The sequence below is a fragment of the Protopterus annectens genome, chromosome 11.part0 (genome assembly GCF_019279795.1).
Source record: "Protopterus annectens isolate FY-2018-M chromosome 11.part0, PAN1.0, whole genome shotgun sequence".
Lineage (NCBI taxonomy): Eukaryota > Metazoa > Chordata > Ceratodontiformes > Protopteridae > Protopterus > Protopterus annectens.
In genome coordinates, this window is record NC_056745.1 from 504,721,980 (window position 1) to 504,742,079 (window position 20,100).

The 20,100-nt window shown below is 43.0% G+C and overlaps 1 protein-coding gene across 3 annotated transcripts in view; it reads right to left on the reverse strand.

Annotated features, from left to right (window-relative positions):
- Positions 1 to 20,100, reverse strand: part of LOC122815473 (RAB3A interacting protein) — a 1,760,500-nt gene that overhangs the window by 812,172 nt on the left and 928,228 nt on the right. For all 3 annotated transcript variants that reach the window (XM_044087996.1, XM_044087994.1, XM_044087995.1), the window contains one exon: positions 4,323 to 4,595. In XM_044087996.1, the coding sequence (XP_043943931.1) occupies positions 4,323 to 4,570 (248 nt within the window). In that variant the 5' untranslated portion in view covers positions 4,571 to 4,595. The remainder of the gene's footprint in view (positions 1 to 4,322; positions 4,596 to 20,100) is intronic.

Sequence of the window (20,100 nt, forward strand, 5' to 3'; positions counted from 1 at the left end):
ATATGACGGACTGTACCCATTTGTCTTGTGTTATGTCTTGCCAGGCTCTTGGGTACAGCGATAATCTTCCCCCAACTGTCTCCAGAGGTGAGCAGCCAGGCAACCCTTCAGGGATGCTGGAAGGGCTTGTCAAAGAAAGATTCTCGGCTGCCCTAGTTTTGCGGACCCCCTCTGCCACAAGGGCGGCGTCTGTTATTGTTCCCTCCTCTGCCCCTGGAGGGGAACTCACAACGTGTGTCCGGCAAGGCTCCTTGGGATTTCCAGAACCACATCTTCTCACTCTTCTGACCCTTAGGATATGGTCTGGAAGGAGTGGAAAAACGGACTCCTACAGCAGAGAGAGTCTTGCCTTCCTGCTCACACCTGGTAAGGGTATCTTTCACCTGAGATCCAAAGAGAGAGGAACCATCAAAAGGGGTGTTGGTGAAAGACGCTCTGAAAGGTTCCACAAAGTTACATAGCCGCATCCAAGCATGCCTCCTTAGGGCCACGCCTGTGCCTGCGGCTCTACTCGCACCATCGGCTGCATATGAAATGAGCCGCATGGAGGAGATCACCACTGAATTAAGAGTCGCCAGCTGGGAGGCTACCTTAGCCTGGGCCCCCTCAGCTGATGGATCTTGGAGGGTATCTCCAAGCTCTTCCAGGAGATCCCTCTGAAGACAGGTAAAGTGGCACAGGTAATTCAGGGACCACATGAAAAAGGTCGCTGAAGAGAACACCCGCTTCCCATATCTGTCCATCATCCTGGATTCCTTGTTAGGGGGATGGACAGATGAAGTTTCAGCCAACTCCTTCTTTGTGGCCGGTGCTACCACCATGGCATCAACGGGGACACCCATGGTCAAGAACAGTTTGTCCAGCGGAGCAATAAAGAACTTGGCAGGTCTTCTAGGGGTCGGTTCCACTGTGTCTGGAGCCGTCCATGCCTTTCGAAACACCACAGACATCAGTGGGTCGAAAGGCGGAGACACCCAGGAGGTGGAAGGTCGGGATCCAAACGCATCCAGGAATACCGACTCATCCTCGGAAGGGCTTAGGGTAGTCCAGTTTCCCCTCTGCCTAAGCATCTCAAGGATGTCTAAGAAGGAGACGTCTTCAGAGGGGCATCTTGGGGACCCTTCCGACTCCTCTAAGTCGGTATCTGACATGACAGACTCGGGGGAGTCAACATGCTTCCTCTTGCATTTTCCCTTGCAAGGTGGCTCCTCTGAAAGATTAGGGGAGGCCTCGGAAGAGGAGGATACACCCAAAGGGGTGTCCTGGAGCGCTGGATCCCCACACTTGGGGTCTGGAAGAGGGGCAGAGGCTGACGTAGGCACCCTAGGGGGAGGAGCTGATGGGGTCAATCGTGGGACTGACTCAGGGGCCAGTACACTCCTCATCACCTCGAAGGTGTCCCCGCCAGGATGCAGAGAAGGCTCAGGCTCCAAAGAAACCAGAAGCCCTCCCCGCACTGAGGGAGACGGCTCCGAGGCAGATGTGGGAGCCGAGCTCACCTGCGCCGAAGCACCGAGAGGGAGAGCGGGGTCGGACAAGGGTCCAATGCCACTCGCCGACGAGGGAGTCTCGGCGCCCAGATCCCTCCAGGGAAGGTACCATGGAAGGGATCGGAGCCGATACGGAACCAAAAGAGAGGGTATCGGCGCCGACGGTTCCATGACTCGAACTCTGGCTCCGAGCTCGTAGGAAGAGTCGGAGGAGGAATATCTACAGCTGTGGATGGAGCAGACTCCTGATGAGGAGGGCTGGATAACATTTTGGCTAGGGCCTGCGATTTTAAGAGCCTACTGACCACTCTTTCCAAGTCACGGTCTGAAAGTCTAGAGGACCGAGAAGATTGCGATGATCGATGACTATGCTCCGAATGGAGCAGGGGCGACTTTGGAGCCGAACGTATCGACTCCAAAGAAGGAGACCTGGATCTCTTTCGACTCTCAGCCGGCTCCGAAGACCGTGTCGGAGCCGACTGGGAGGGAGGGACATCGGTTCCAGCCGGAGCCAAAATGGATAGTGTGGCTTCACCCAACGATGGCTCAGAACTGGAAGCCAACAGTTTAGGTGGCCTGGAAGATTTCACCGGCTGAGTCTTCGTCGGTGAATCTTGGGGTTTAAGCATACTCCTCAGAATCAATTTATTTTTGCGCTCCTGCAGGACTCCTGGACTGAAGGCATGACAGATCGAGCAAGATTCCTGCAGGTGCACAGCGCCCAGACAATAAACACAAGAAGTGTGACCATCTGTCAGAGACATCTTCTGACAGCATGAGTCATACTTCTTGAATATGGACGGTTTTGGATCCTTGGACATCCTAGGGAGAAAACCAAGGACAAGATTCCACACAGATGGTTAAGGTAACCAACAGTAAAAGTTAACACTCTACAGTTACCACAACCCACTACAAGTACCACTACAACAAAAACTATCGAAAACTATCACTAAACACTAACAGTGATTAATTAGAAGAAATTTTTTTTTTTTTTTAAAGGGAGATAGAAAGAAAGATTAACCTCTAACTTAAACGGAAATAACCTTTCTGTGGAAAAGGAAGAGAAGGGGGGGAGGGGGAAACTCTCTAACTTAAACGAGTTTCTTAAGGAAGGGTAATGCTTATCTAGGAAGAAAACTAGCTACAATACTAAAGTCTAACTAACAACTAATTCTACACTAACCAATACAGTTTTTAACAAGAAAAATACAATAATAATAATGAAGCTTATATGACCTGAGCCAGTAGAACAACCTCGCAGCAGAAGCGGCAAACGAGATCTGGGTATCTAGTGCCAGGAATCATGGGACATAGGGGGGGGGCCTCGAGCCAATAAGCAGCTCTCGAGCTTTTGAAGATGGCCGAGTCGGACCTGATCACCAGCAAGAATGAAGGCGAGATAGACAACTTAACATCAAAGAGTTACCAAAACAGACAGGCTCTTCAAAGGGCACTACAGTGAAATGTGTCACAGCAGATGGTATTCCCAAGGGTCTACTGTCAGTCAGCTCTGGCCACAGCTAATGACATTCCTTTTTCAGGCCATATGGGCAGAAACTGCGCAAAAAAAGCCTTACACAAATCTCTATTGGTGAAGTATTACTTATTACAAAAGACATGAGGAGGTACTGGATAGCCACGGACCTTGGTGGGTCTCTTAGGACCTAAGAATCGCATCAAAGGAATACCTTTGGTGATGGTAGATTATGTTGCTATGTATTCTACAGTGGTGACTTTGCTTTCTATTGCATCGATTAAGGTAGTAAATGCTCTGTTAGTAATTTGGAACAGTCCAGGCTTTTCCCAGGAAATATGACAGACACAGGTGCTATTTTCATGTCAGGACAACTGATATAGTTGCAGAAGCATCATGGAATAAAGCAATTAAAAATACTCTACATTCCACAAACTGTCTGGTGAAGAGGTTCAACTCTACTCTTAACATCATGTTTAGGGCATTCAAACCAGTTTAAATGAGAGTGGGACAAGTGCCTGCCCCATCTCCTCTTTGCAGAAAGAGAGGTTTTCCAAATTTTACAGATTTTTCTTTTTACTATTTAACTTAATTTATTAAATTTTGAACACCAGGCAGCAATATAAAATGTACAATAAGGAACCAATATGACATCTTAACATCTGGTAATTCCACATTTATAGGGGAGACACCAAACATCCCTGAAATCATAACTTCAGTTCATAGTACTCCAAGCCCATATATAAACTGTCGTGCCTTCAGTACACTCCTGATACTTTCTTAAATTCCATTTTATATAAACAGATCAAACTGAAAAACCCTCCAACAATTCAGACTAATTCTCCCCCAAACTGAAGGGTCTTTCTACTACATCACATGTCAGACACCAACTCCATTATACTGTATTTCATAAAGGGTTTATTTCTGGTTCATTATCCATGATTTCCTGAATTGCTTTAACATTTTTAACTACCTGAATTTTAGGACAATTTTCAGACTTCCACTTCTTGCTACATTTGTTACAGTCATGATGATATATACCACTGACATCTCTACAATAAAAAATACAGCCTTCATTCATTGTAGTTCTGTTGAGAAATCTGATATTTGATGCAAATCCTACACATCTGGTAATAGGCACTGGAATATCGACACACTACATCAGCTTGCTTTTTCTCCTTTAAAAGCTTTTCTAAAGTACCAAATGATAAGCTTCTGCTCCACATCCAATATCTGTAAAAATAAATTACTGTACTGTGTGGTATACCTTAACTGCTTAATCGTCCCTTCATTAAAATGGCCATTACGATGTTACACTATTTTAAACAGGCAATATGAATTATTTGCTTTGTCCATACCTGCTATTAGCAGCGTCTCTATTATTTAGGTGTCTTGGTGATGAATACACTGGCTGAGTAGGAAGATCTGAAGGACTGAGTGCATTGGGTTGTGCAGATGAAGAGCATATTGGTGGGTGAGCACGGTAGATGATGGATGGTGAGGTAGAAAAGTCATCACTGTACTCCTCAGATACTCCAAGAAGGTCTGGTGTAGTTGGTGAAGCTAGATTCACCTCATGGAAGCCTTCAAGGGGATCACTTGCCATAGTAAAAGATTCATCATCCACAGACCTAGGTGAAAGAATATTGAAAAATTATTTGTAAAGCAAACTTGCTTGCGAGAACCAAAGACGAGCAAAGCAGTTCTATTTAAAAAAAGACTGCCAGTAATAGATCTATTAGTACAGAAGTCGATGATAGAATGTTCTGATAAGGTATGTTTTCTTATCAAGTACTTCCCATCTCTGTGGTCTTTAAAACGCTGTTATTCTACATCAACTTGTGCACCATGCTGTATTTATTTTTATGCGTACACAAACACATCTCCCAAAAAAGAGTACAATGATAAAAGGGTGTGATAAATGTTTACCAGTCTGAGGATGTACATATTCTTACATCATCTCGTGAACATTTTCAAACATTTTTCATCATATGCTTGTTGTCAAACACTCAAAAATGCAATCAAAACAGTTCAACCACAATTCACATTAGAATAAAAAAATTAAATTCACACACAAAACTTGCACGCAATCCTCATAAAAACAACTTTACAACAGAAAGCACTAGAAATAAAATTTTAGAAACATTAAAATGAAAAAGATAAAATAAAAGATGAAACAATCACAATGGCATTTCCAACAAATTGTACCCAAAACAGAAAGCTAACACTAAACTAAGCAAAACACAAAACTTAAAACATTAGCAAAATTCTGAACTATACCGCAAACTTAATTTAAAACTACCTAACATATTTTAAAAAGGATCATAACAAACATTAAAACGGTAGAAATTCATGCATGGAGCAGTACCTATGAAAACTAACTGCATAAGTACTGAACAGAGTTTAATTAATGTTATCAAGAGATCCCATTGAATGAATAAAAACAATAATTCAAAATTAGAAAAAATCATAAAAGATAAAAAGTGCAATATGTGAGAATCTGGCTTATGATATATGAAGTATCTGCATTAAGGAACTTATTTTGCAACTTGTAGTCTTACCACCCAACACAAAACCAACTCTCTTAAAAGTACAGATATTTTGCATATCACAAGCCACAGAATATCACAAAGGAGGAAGAAATGCAAGATTTTTTACACATCCTTTCCAGCACAAACATTTATCTTCACCAAACATTAAGTCATGACATTCTGCTGCTGAATAAGTGGCCATTCCAAAAATAAAAAGGAGTATTTTACACTTGCACACCCTGACCGATTAAACTGAACGTGCTGCACAAACAATTCTGAGTTATTTTAACCATAACTCTCAACCAATCAAGGACAAATCTCAACAGAATCACGGACAAATCCAGAAATAATCACAGACAATCAGGGACTTTTCTAAAATATTAGTACTATTAAAGCGAGACACTGACAAAATAAGAGAATGCGAATTAATAGTCATTTTTTATTAAATGTAATTCACCACCTTTTCTCCAAACGTCACCAGTTTTAGAAGGGATTAAGAGGGACAGAGCTGAAATTTGAGTAAAAATCAGGGGCAGTAAACAGGTATGATTTTTAACAGTACTCAGCTCTGAATAAAAATAATAAAAATCAGCAACTCTACTTGACAAAGCATTTATCAAAAGTCATATGTTTGAGTCATGCCTCTAAAACGGGCTTTCTATCACATGATACAGCCTGACTACTGATTTTCAGTGGGTGTAATACACAGATATTTCTGCCATTGGTGTAGCTAAATTAGTTATATGGATTACAAAATTAAAAGCCACAAATGTTACGTCATGTCTGAAGTGGGTAATATTTACTGCTTATGATGCAGATTATGTTATTGTCCAACGTCAGGTAGATTCCTGCAACCTCAGGAAGAAAAGGAAAACACCTTGTCATATTAGGTGCCTAGATAATTAAGGACTCAGGACCTAAACAGGAAATCCAAAACCACCTACAATGATGCAGAAGTCAAGGAAAATTTGCAGAATATAAAAGAGACCGTCTTATTTTATCTGAAAATCTACTAGGAATTCCATGAAAGGTTCTAGGCTGTGCAATACTTCACCACTTCTGTCAGCAAAACTCCATGGCAGAGAACATCTGTATGCTCATCTGATGCATGCTTTGACAAAATGTTGGCTACACAGCACATACAGTACAGTTGTGTACACTTACCATAAATGTACATGTTCGAGTGTATTCACTGTTGTAGTCATCACATTTGGGTTATCTGCTTGCAGTAGCCCTCAATCGGCCTGATTAACAAAGTCTTGGGTTCTGCGTCGGTTGCGGTCTCTTCTTCTGTGATGTCAGGTCATCAGGGGTGTAAAACATGCAGCTGACGTCATTACATCAATTTTTCTTGCCCAAGATGTCAGGTGCCTCCTTAATGGGAAGCAATAAAATGTATATATAAATATATACAAGGATATACCTCCAATAAAAAAGCAAATACACCAAAAAGCTTTTAAGCATATTAAAGGAGAGTAGAGGTATAGCCAAAGAAATCAGGGGGCTGGAGGGTAACCAGGACTGCAACAGTGAATACACTCTAACATCTACATTTATGGTAAGTGTACACAACTGTACTATGTCCTTCATGTTTCACTGTTGCAGTCATCACATTTGGGTAGCTTCCCAAAGCTAAGGATGGGAGGAGGAATTTAGATAGCACTAGGACCAGCTATAAGACCCTGCAAGACTGCAGTGGCAAAGCCAGCTCTGGATTTAAGAGAAAATTGGCAAATGGTAATGCTTGGTGAAGGTATGTACAGAACTCCAGATAGCAGTTTCTAGGATGTCCCTGGTAGGGACACCTCTGAGAAAAGCTGTAGAGGTAGATGCAGCCCTGGTTGAGTGGGGTCTGACCCCCTGTGGGATAGGTTTTCCATGGTGCTTATAGCAGAAATGAATGGCCTATCCATTTAGAAATAGTTTGCTTTGAAATAGCCTTCCCTTCTGCCCCTGCAGCAAATGCCACCAGCAGCTGTTCAGATTTCCTTTGAGGTTTAGTCCTGTCCAAGTAAAATCTAAGTTGTTGTGCACATCTAAGGAATGCAGTATCCGTTCCCCTTTGTACTGTGGATTAGGAAATAAGGTTGACAAATTAATGGACTGATTGAGAGCCACACTGGATACCACCTTGGGCATGAAGGAGGGTTTGGTTCTGAGGGACACCCTGTCCACATGAAAGATGATGAAAGGCTCCACTGCCATAAGGGCCTATAATTCAGATACCCTTCTTGCTGAAGTGATTGCTAAAAGGAAGGCTGTTTTCCAAGAAAGGAATTTTAAATCTGCACTAGCAGCTGGCTCGAAAGGAGGAAGTGTGAGTTTCTCTAATACAAAGATAAGGTCACAGGCTGGAGTTGGGGCTTGCCTGGGTGGTCTTAAATTTTTGGCCCCTCTAAGGGACTGCCTGAGCAGTGGATGAGAGAAGAGGGAAGGTTCTGTGTTATAATGAGCTGAATTTTGATGGAGGAAAAAGAAAAGCCCCTTGTGAAGCATCTCGGTTAAGTATTGCAAAATCTGAGGTAAGTTGGGCGCTGCTGTGCTCATCCCTTGAGATTGGTTCCAGGCACAGAATCTTTTCCATTTTTTAGCATAAGATTTTCTAGTACTTGCCTTTAAAATGATACCCATCACTGGTTTACTGATGGATGGTAAGGGAGAGATTAGGTAATTAGCCAGGCTGCTAGGTTCAGGGTTTGAAGCTGAGGGTGCAGAATCTGGTTCTCCTGCTGAGACAACAGGGTAGGGGTCAGAGGCAGGTGCCATGGGGCCAACAGTGACGCACAGCACAAGAGGAGGTACCAGTGTTGGCGTGGCCAGTCTGGTGCAATCAATATTGCCCTTGGTTTGTCCTGTTTGATCTTTAGCAGTACTTTGGAGAGGAGAGGCAGAGGAGGAAAGGCATAAACTGACAGGTTTTTCCAGCTGAAGGGCAGAGCATCCATTTTCCAAGCTTGTTTGTGGGGAGTCCTTGTGCAAAATTTGTCCAATTGATAGTTCTGGGGGGAGGCAAACAGGTCTATATCTGGGCTCCCCCATTTCTTTGTCAACATGTTGAAAATCTTTGGTTCTAGTTTCCACTCGTGTGGGTCCATGAGGTTTCTGCTTAGTCCGTCTGCCAGTGTATTTAGTTTTCCTGGCAGGAACTGAGCTTGTAGATGCACTTGGTAGCTCAAGGCTGTGTTCCACAATGCCATGGCTAGTCTGCAGAGGGGATAAGAATGGGTACCCCCCTGCTTGTTTATGTACCACATAACAGTGGTGTTGTCCGTCTTTACCATTAATTGTCCCGGAAGAATGTGGTCCTTGAAGGCTGTCTGAGCATTCTGTACAGTTAACGTTTCTTTTTGATTGATATGCAGGTGCATTTGACTTGGGTTCCATTTGCCCTGAATGCACTTCCCTGCCAGATGAGCCCCCCCATGCATAGTCTGATGCATCTGTTAGGGTTTGGGCGGCAGGGGGTAGAGTGAATGGTAGTCCCTTGTTTTGGAGGCAAGCCTCTGCCCACCAAAGAAACTCTAGACGTAGGCAAGGTACGATAGGAATCACTGCTTCTAGATTCTGAGACTGTTGACACCATAATCTTTTTAGATACTATTTTAGTTTCCTCATATGCAGTCTTGCATATGGAATTAGAAGAATGCAGGAGGCCATGAACCCCAAGGCTTGCAGTATTTGCCTTGCAGATAGCAGGGTTTTGGTGGCCACTAGTTTGAAGTAGGTTGTCAAATGAATTTGCTTCTCTGGCATGAGGAAAGCCATCTGGGAAGTTGTATTCAAGCTTGTTGACAGGGTACCAGGTGAGATTACTTTTCGTTTATGGTGTACCTTAGACACGTTAGCACCCTCTGTGCAAAGGCCAGATGATTCAAAAGTATGTCCTGGCTTTCTGCCTGATTTAGACAATCATCCAGGTATGGGTATATTTGAATATTTCTTTGCCTGCAAAATGCAATGACTGGAGCTAGGCACTTTGTGAATACCCTGTGTGCAGTAGATAAGCCAAAGGGCAGTGCAGAGAACTGATAGTGCATGTAGCCTGCTTTGAAGCATAGGTATCTTCTGCAAGATTCCCTGATTAGGATGTGCAGGTATGCTTCCTTTAAATCGAGTGTTGCCAACCAGGCATCTTTTCCTAGCATAGGAAGCAACTGGTGAAGAGTCAGCATCTTGAATTTTGGAATCACCAAAAAGGTGTTTAGAGTAGACAGGTCCAGGACAGGATGCCATGAATTGTCTTTTCTGGGTACCAGGAAAAGTCTCGAGTAGAAACCTTGTCCCTTTTCCTCTTCTGGTACAGTTTGAATAGCCTTTATGCTTAAAAGAGAGAGTACTTACATTTGAGCCTCTGCCCATTGATTTGGGGGTAGATCTGGCCAACCGTTTGGGGTTGGTAATGTGTGGAAGTGAAATCTGTATCCTTGGGACACTATATTTAAAACCCATTTGTCCTGGGTAATGAGCTCCCAGCTTTTTGCATGAAGAACAATCCCCCCCCCCCCCAAAGGGGCAGTCAGTTGAGAAGTGTTTGGAAGTTTTAAAATGAAGTCACTGAGACAGTTTACCATAGGGGGGAGTTTTACTACTCCCAGATTTTGAAGAGGGGCCCCCCACTGCTTAGTCATGTGCGCACCCTGGGACTGAAGCCTGGGTGTTCTGTTGGATCTGGGTTTGGACTGAGAAGGCCTGGAAGAGGCTGGAAAGGAACAATTCTTAGAAGGCCAATGCCTACTAAATCTTGGAGGTTGTACTTGTAAGAAATCTTTAACAGTTTGCATAGATTTAGCTTTTTCCTCCATCTTTTTAAGAACTTCTTCTGCCTTATTGCCAAACGGGGGGTCCTGACTTAAGGGAGCATCCAGTAATTTAGCTTTAACATGATCTGGCAAGGATTGCTCCTTAAGTACAGACCCAGTGACAGCAGCCCTGCATGCCTCTAGTGAATCAAAACCACATTGCAAAGTATGTTTTCCAACTTGTTCAGCAGCATGCATTAAATCCTGTAAATCCTTATTTTCAGCACAATCAGGAATCAACATCATTTTCTGTTTATGCAATCCAATAATATGCTGCTGATACATATGAAACTGGCAGCTTAAGGCCCTAATGGCCAAACTTGCAGAAGTGTATACCTTCTTACCCCATCTATCCAGCGCCCTGGAGTCTCTATCAGAGGGGGTAGGATTTTTGGCAGTAGTAGCTTTGATGCCCTTGGGACCCTGTGAAATGTTCTCAGGATCCGCAGTAGGATTTTTGAAAAGGAACTTTTGAGAGTCAGGAACCCTGTAATATCTATCAGGTTTTCTGGGAGCAGGAGGTAAAGAGTCAGGGGCTAAACTGGATTCCGAAAAGGCATCATCAACAATGTCTAGTACAGTAGGGATAGCCAAAGGCCTGTGCTGAGGCAGGAGTAAGAAATCCCTAAGCCTCTTTTTAGAATCAGAGAAATCTTGACACTCCTAATGAAAATGCTCCCTAAGAGTATGCAAGGTTTCACCAAAAGAGAAATCCTCCGGGGGGGGGGGGGGGCGGGTAAACAGAAATTTCAGAATCCTGGTCAGACGTATCATAAGCAAACTCAGTCCTAGGTCTCTTAGAGGGGGGAGGTTGGCTTCACCTGATTAAATTAAGAAGGTCTTCAGCCATTCTTATCATTTGTTTTTTAGGCATAGAGGCCCGACCATGTGGTCCAGGCGTCAGTTTTCTAGGCATGGTTCGAGTTTTAGGCCTTGAAGAAGAAGATGGCGTTGGTTTAATAAGCAAGTCAGTAGGCCTGAATACACCCACAGAAACCGGTGCCTGCACAGCGGCTCCGGACCCATCCAAGGTAGAGACATCCACAAGTTCCACAATTGAAGCATCTCACGGCATACCGGACTCTGAATGGGTCTCAGTAGAGGCCTGCGAATCTGAAGTAGCGGGTATCAGGGGCTGCGAAAGTGCCTCACTGAGTACCAGCGAACTGGCGACTGGCTTAGGAGAAGCATCACTGGCAGCTTTGGACCTAGGCAGCCTGTCTCTGTCTTTATCTTTGAGTTTTTTCGGAATGTCGGTAGTTGGATGGTTTACCGAAGACATATCTGGATAACTGAACCGAGCACCAAAATATTTAGAAGCGAAAATATACTGACGATGACGAATAGTTCAAGGTTTAAATAAGGCACAAAACTGACAGCGAGGTACGTCATGGTCAGTGCCTAGGCAAGGAATACAGTACGAATGAAAATCTTTATGAGGCATTTGCTTTCCACAACAAATGCAATTATTTACTTTTACTGAGATCAGTTAAGAGCAAGAAAAAGTTTCCCCAATGGGGTACTTAGCTTTTAGTTGAAGACTTTGGTTCTGAAACTCGAAAATGAAAATTTCAGGAGTTGGCCGACTGGCACTTGCGAACTGCTTCTGCTTCAGGCACCGCACAGCAAGAAAGACTGATGTAATGATGTCGGCTGCATGTTTTATACCCCTAATGACCTGACATCATGGAAGAAGTGACAGCAACCGACGCAGGACTCAAGACTTTGTTAATCAGGCCGACTGCGGCTTCTGCAAAGCAGATAACCCAAATGTGATGACTGCAACACTGAAACACGAAAAACATCCACAGTGCACCAGCTTGCCTCACAGCAGTTACCAAACACCCACCTGTAAAATAAACACAGATTTGCCACAATTTTATTAAAATAATTTACGTGAGAATATATACTTGACCAGCTTACAAATAAATCAGCAGCAGTTGATAGAACTGCTGAAGGGTATTCCTTCTTAAACACACACACACTACTATATCTGAATACAAGGACCTTCCTTGATGCATCATAAACCGAGATTAATTTCTAGCACTAACAGCAGCATCAAAACAACCAAGAGGATTGCTCAACAGAGCTCAGAGGACAATGTCTTGGGAGACTGTCTTTCCAAAAGGAATGTGGCTCCCAATATTTCAATCCAGACATTAATGCTTGAAGAAGGTGTGCACCAAGGATAAAGTGGCTAGAGTACAAATGTCTGGACAGGATACATTAATGAAGCAAGCAGGTACTGGTACAAGTATACTGGTAAACTTTTATAACAGAAGTTTCTTGGACTTGGAAATAACCCCCCCACTGCCACATGGTAAGTTAAATAATTTTAGTGCAGAAAAAATATTCTTATTTTATTTTGTCTACAAGGACAACCCCCTAAAGTATTCATTAGAGCTGAAAATGTTTTCTATGACATCACGAAAGATTAAACACATTATACTGCACAACCAAAATTAGTGTATAGCCTACTACATTTTTAACTGCAGCAATAAAAGACTCTTACAAGACAACCTCTTGATTAGGTCTTGCATATGGAACACCTTGTAACAGTGAAACCACAAGGTATGCATGCATGCACCTGCTCTTCTAAATTTGATTTGATTGCCAGCAATTATTATGAAGACTTTTGCTATACACAGATGAAAACATTCAATAGTTTGTATTTACTGGATTTATTAAAGTTTTTTTCTTCATTCGGTGCCGTGTACTTGTTTGGTGGTAGACTGGCTCGTTTCAAGTGTTCGAGTGTACAGTGCTTGATTACCAGTAACATATTGCTGTTTAAGTACTGCACAGTACTTAAACAGCAATATGTTACCAGTAAAGTACAGTTGTGTACACTTACCATAAATTTAAATGTTCGAGTGTATTCACAGTTGCAGTCATTACATTTGGGTAATCTGCTGGCAGGTTGCCCTCAGTCAGCCTGAATTCCAAAGTCTTGGGTCCTGCGTTGGTTGCTGTCTTCTCTTCCATGACGTCAGGTCGTCAGAGGTATAAAACATGTAGCCGACACCATTTTCTTTAGTTTTTTCTTGCCCCCCGATGTCTGGTGCCCCCAAAAATGTAGCAAAAAAAAATTATATATATTAATATATATATATATATATATATATATATATATATATATATATATATATATATACACACACATATATACATGCATCAATATAACATTTATCTTCATCTACAAGCAAACACACCACATAGGTTGTAGAAGATAGAGAAGGAAAGATAAACTCCAGAATGACAGGGGGATGGTGGGAGGGTAACCTGGACTGCAACAGTGAACAGACTCGAACATCTACATTTATAGTAAGTGTACACAACTGCACTATGTTCTTTGTGTTTCAGTGTTGCAGTCATTACATTTGGGTAGAATCCCAAAGCTATGGTTGGGAGGCTGGAGCTAAACAGCATTAGGTGTGGCTATAAGGCCCTACAGCACTGCAGTGGCAAAGCCTGCCCTGGACCTAGAGTAGAGAAGCAAATGATAATGCTTTGCAAAGGTGTGAACAGAACTCCAAGTAGCAGCCTCTAGAATGTCTTTGGTTGGTACTCCTCTGAGAAAGGCTGCTGAAGTAGCTGCAGCTCTGGTTGAATGAGACCTAATGCCCTTGGGCACAGGTTTACCATGGTGTAAGTAGCAGAAACGGATGCAGTGGCTTATCCACTTTGAAATTGTCTGCTTTGAAATAGCCTTTCCTTCTGATCCTGCAGCATATGACACGAGTAATTGCTCAGTTTTTCTTAGAGCTTTAGTCCTGCTCAAGTAGAATCTCAGCTGTCTGTGTACATCCAAGGAATGCGGAATTCTCTCCCCTTTGTTCTGCGAATTTGGATAAAAAGTTGGCAGATGAATTGTTTGCTTAAGAGCCACAATGGAAACCACCTTAGGCATAAAAGTAGGATTTGTTCTCAAAGACACTCTGTCTGGGTAAAATATGATAAAAGGCTCTACAGCCATGAGGGCCTGTAGCTCTGAAACTCTTCTTGCTGAAGTAATTGCTAGTAGCAGAGCTGTTTTCCATGATAAGAACTTTATATCCGCAGTAGCAGCTGGTTCAAATGGAGGCAGGGTGAGCTTTTCCAACACATAATTGAGGTCCCATGGAGGTAATGGTGATCTTCTAGGAGGCCTTAAATTTTTGGCTCCTCTAAGCTACTGCTTTAGCAAATGATGAGAAAAGATTGGTGGCTCTGTATTGTAATGAGCCGAAATGGCAGAGGCATGGATTTTGATTAATGAGAAAGATAGGCCTTTGTCAAGCATCTCAGTTAAGTATTGTAATATCCGAGGAATATTTGGTTCTGCTGCATCAGTTCCTTGTGCATGATTCCAAGCACAGAATCTCTTCCATTTGTCAGTATAAGATTTTCTAGTACTAGGCCTTCTGGCTTCCAAAATGACATCCATCACAGCTTTACTGAGAGGTGTTGTTTGTATAACTACATGATCAGCCATGCTGCCAGGTTCAGTGTGTAGTTGATTGTGCAGGATTTGACTGACTTGTTGGTACAGTAGTTGAGGTCTTTGAGGTAAGGTCCAAGCTGGGTATTGAGACAAGTTCCTTAGGATTGGGTACCAGTACAGGCAGGGCCAGTCTGGGGCAATAGGGCGTCCACTTTCCATGCTTGTCTGTGATAAGTCCTTGTGAAGAATCTTTTCAACTGATAATTTTGAGGAGAGGCAAATAGATCTATGTCTGGGCTCCCCCATTTCTGTGTTATCATGCTGAAGACTTGTGGATTTAGTTTCCACTCGTGAGGATTCATAAGGTTTCTGCTTAAATAGTCTGCCAGTGTATTTTGTTTTCCTGGCAGGAATTGAGCTTGAAGATGTATTTGGTAGGTCAAAGCTGTGTCCCACAGTGACATGGCTAATCTGCAAAGGAGGTATGAATGTGTGCCTCCTTGCTTGTTTATATACCACATGACTGTGGTATTGTCCATTTTTATCAGTAGTTGTCCTGGATGAAGTAAGTCCTTGAAGGCTGTTAGGGCATTTTGCACACCTAGCATCTCTTTCTGGTTGATATGCAGATGCATTTATTTTGGGGTCCATACGCCCTGAATGCATCTTCCTGCCATGTGGGCCCCCCAGACATAATCCGATGCGTCTGCTGTTAAGGTTTGGCTGGTAGGGGGGAGAGTGAAGGGCCGTCCCATGTTTTGGTGACATGCCTTTGCCCACCGTAGAAACTCTTGTTGTAGGCAGGGTATGAGAGGAATCATTGCTTCAAGACTGTGAGAATGTTGACTCCATAAACTTTTCAGGTACCATTGAAGTTTCCTCATATGCAGTCTTGCATATGGAATCAGTAGGATCCAGAATTTGTCTTGCAGATAACTAGGTCTTTGTTGCCATCAGTTTGAAGTAAGTAGTCAGTTGCCTTTGCTTGTCTGGCGTGAGGTAAGCCATCTGGGCAGTTGTATTCAAGCTTGCACCCAGGAATGTTATCTTTTGAGAGGGTACCAGTTGTGATTTCTTTTCGTTTATTGTGTACACTAGGCATGTTAGAAGCCTTTTCACAAATGCCAGATGTCAAAGAAGAATGTCCTTGTTCTCTGCCTGAATGAGACAGTCGTCTAAGTAAGGATATATTTGTATACTTCTTTGTCTGCAAAATGCAATTACTGGTGCCAAGCACTTTGTAAAGACCCTGGGTGCAGTAGATAAGCCAAAGGGCAGTGCAGAGAATTGGTAATGCATTAAGCCAGCATTGACTCTGAGGTATCTTCTGCACGACTGTCTTATTGGGACATGCAGGTATGCCTCATTTAGGTCTAATGTCACCAGCCAAGCATTCTTGCCCAGCATGGGCAGAAGCTGCTACAAAGTCAGCATTTTGAATTTTGGAATGTCCAGGTATGTGTTCAAAATCGATAAATCCAGTACTGGCTGCCAGGCCTTGTCCTTTCTGGGTACCAAGAACAGTACTGAGTAAAAACCTTGTCCTTTTTCCTGTTCTGGTACTATCTGAATGGCCCCCATATCCATGAGGGACGTAACCTGTTTCTGTGCCTCTGTCCAATGATTTTTTTGGCAGATCTGGCCAACCATTTACCATTGGCAGAGTGTGGAAATGGAATCTGTATCCCTGTGATACGATGTTTAGTACCCACTTGTCCTGGGTTATTAACTGACAATTCTGCACAAAAAGTGCTAATTTTCCCGCTATGGGTGCTGCCAAAAGATAAGTGCTTGGTATAGGCAGAGGGAAGTCATTGGGATTGCTTTCTGTAGGTTTGCGCTTTATCTCCTCCAGATTTGGAGGTAAAAGCGCCCCATTGCTTTGACCTGTATGAATCTTGCACCTTGTATCTGGAACCCTTAGGGCATCTGGATTTGCCCCTTTGAGCTCTGTCTGACACAGGAAAGGAATTGTAGGCCAGTGTCTACTGAATCTTGGTGAATGCACTTGTAAAAAGTCTAACAGTTTGCATAGACTTAGCTTTGTCTTCCATTTTCTTAAATCTCTTCTGCCTTAATACCACAGAGAATCATGCTGTAATGGTGCATCTAGCAGTTTAGCTTTAACATGATCAGGCAAATTTTGTTCTTTTAACCAGGCATGCCTCCTAATCACAGATCCAGTAACTGCGGCCCTGCAGGAGGCCTCTAAGGAATCAAACCCACATTGCAAAGTATGCTTTCCTACTTGTTCAGCTGCATGCAATAATTCCTGCAATTCTTTATTTTCTGCACATTCTGAAATCAACATAATTTTCTGTTTCAGCAATCCCATAACATGTTGTTGGTACTTAAGCATATGAAATTGACAATTTAAGGCCCTGATTGCCAAGGTTGCAGATGTATAAACCTTTTTCCCCATCTGTCCAGTGCCCTTGAATCTCTGTCAGAGGGGGTAGGATTTTTTGCTGTCGAGGCCTTAACTCCCTTTGGACCCTGTGAAATAGTTTCAGGATCAGCAGCAGGGTTTCTAAATAAAAATGTATGCGAGTCAGGGACCCTGTAATATCTGTCAGGCTTACTGGAAGCCAGAGGTAAGGAGTCAGGGCTCAAGCTTGACTCCAAAAACACATCATCCACAATGTCTAGGACAGGGGGAATGGCTAAAGGTCTGTGCTGAGGGAGAAGAAGAAATCCTTCAGCCTCTTTTTTGATTCTGAGAAGTCTTGACTCTCCCAGTGAAAATGCTCCCTCAAAGTATGCAATATTTCTCCAAATGAATAATCCTCAGGAGGAGATGCAGATGGAATAGACTCTTTAGCATCAGAATCCTCATAGGGAGGAATATATAATTCCTGATCAGAAGAGGAATCAGAAGAAATAGAAACCTGATCTGAAGATTCATAGTCAGTGTCTTACCTAGGCCTCTTATCTGGAGGGGGATGGGTACCCCTGATCAGGCTAATAAGGTCTTCAGCCATTTTGATCATCAGTTTTTTAGGCATAGAGGCCTGTGCATGTGGCTCATGAGTCAGTTTTTTAGTTTTAGAAGTTGCTTTTGTTTTTGGTTTTGCAGCTGTCGTTGGTTTGATATACAAATGTTGAGGTCTAAATACACCCTCAGAAGTCGGGCTCCGGACCCATCTAAGGGAGATACATCTGTCGGTCCAATACCCTGAGTATCTTGCGGCATGCCGGACTCCACGTGGGTGTCGGTAGAGGCCTGCGACTCGAAGATAGCAGGTATCAGGGGCTGCAAAAGTGCCTGAGTACCGGTGAACCGGCGACTGGCTTAGAAGCTTCGTCGTTGGTTTTGGATCTCGACTGCCTTTCTCTGTCCTTTTCTTTGCGTTATGTACTCCGGTTGTCGGATTGCTATCAGACGACATTTCTGGGTAGTTAAACCTGCTTCCAAAATACTTTGAGGCAAAAATATACCGACGCTTAATAGTGCGTTGGTTAAATCTAGCACAACACCGACAGCCAGGCACGGTGTGATCAGGGCCTAGGCAAGGAATACAGTATAAATGGAAATCCTTATGAGGAATTTGCTTTCCACAAGTAATACAGTTATTAACTTTCTGACATTGGTAAAAAGCAAGAAAAAAAAGTTTCCCCAACGGGGTACTTAGCTTTAGTGAAGACTTCGGTTCTGAAACTCAAACACGAATATTTCAGTAGTCGGCCGACCGGCACTTGCAAAATGCTTCTGCTTCGGGCACCACGTGGCAAGAAAGACTAAAGAAAATGGTGTCGGCTGCATGTTTTATACCCCTGACGACCTGACGTCATGGAAGAGAAGACAGCAACTGACGCAGGACCCAAGACTTTGGAATTTAGGCTGACTAAGGGCAACCTGCCAGCAGATTACCCAAATGTAATGACTGCAACAGTGAAACACGAAGAACATCATATTGCTGTTTAAGTACTATGCACTGATTTATGTAACATGACAAAATTTTCTGAGTGCCATCATACAGGAAAAAAAAAATAAGACACACACACACACCATTTTTGTTAACTTCTTTAACATCTGGAGAAATATTGGAAATCAAAATTAGTGTAAAGCAAAGAAGCATATAAAATCACTAATGTACCTAATACCACATCTGCCAACCGGCAGCTGACCAACAGGTGACAATGCATCATATGAAGGTGGCACTCCTTTTACAAAGGTTCTGCTTTGCAACCACAAACCCCTTCCATCTATTAAGTAAAACAGACAATCATCTGGTTCATGTTCCTAGCATCAAGCACCCAATGGAGGTAAAACCTGACCTACAACTGCATTCCCAAGGTATGAAGGGCTCTCTCCCTGGCTTAAAGCCAAAAAAGAAAATCAAGAAGTTAATCAACTATATCATGGAAACCACCAAAACTACTACTGGGAGAAAGTGTCCTGAGAGAAACTCTATCCTTGTAAAAACACAGCTTTGTTTCCCTGCATATAAAGACCTGAAGCTAACAGGAATTTGCTTTCCATAAGATGAACTTCAACACTGTAGAGCTAGAAGGCTCAAATGTTACTCTTGTGTTGTTACTGCTACTATACATGAGGTAAGCGAACAGACTATAGTCTGCAAACATTAGGATACTGTTTTGCACAACTGCTGTTGATATATATTGTTGGTTGAAATACCAGATGTTTTCCTTGGTGGAAGTTTGGTGGTTGAGCTGACAAGAGCACCACTGACTGGTGAGGGAGGGTGGGATAAACATGGACAGGATTTTTTTTAATGGAATGACAAAGTTGTAAATTGCAACAAAAGCTGAACTGGCAAAGTGGAAGGTTTGAGGCGAGTCATATGAGAGTAATGCATAGACCCTGTGATTAGGCCAAGGGATGTGGGTTGTGGGGGTTCATAATACTAAACCCCTTGTCTGCATGTTTACATAACTGCACATAGCCACCATAAGACTTCCTATATATCAAGTGAGTACTGTAAGAATGTGGTAGGGCTGAACAGAGGATGTTGCTTATTACAGGTTTGTCTGATAAGTGACCCATTCACACAGTAGCAGTAGTTACTGCTGTTAAGGGTGGGGATGGATTAAAACCTATGTCAGCAGGAATGTCAAAGGCTTATGTGATGTGACCTCCAACATTGGTATGTCTACTCCCTCTTTCAAATCACATCCTATGGTAGACTATGCCTGTGAGTGAGTGAGTGAGTGAGTGAGTGAGTGAGTGAGTGAGTGAGGGAGTGAGTGAGGGAGTGAGTGAGGGAGTGAGTGAGGGAGTGAGTGAGGGTTGGCCTGGTAATGCTCCACGGGGATTTGCAAGAAACACATCTTTTACAGGATCATAGGTGGTTACCAGGTTAACTGCCCTAGAGCCTTTTTAAGTCTAGCCATTCATTCCCCAATTATCTGCCCACGGACT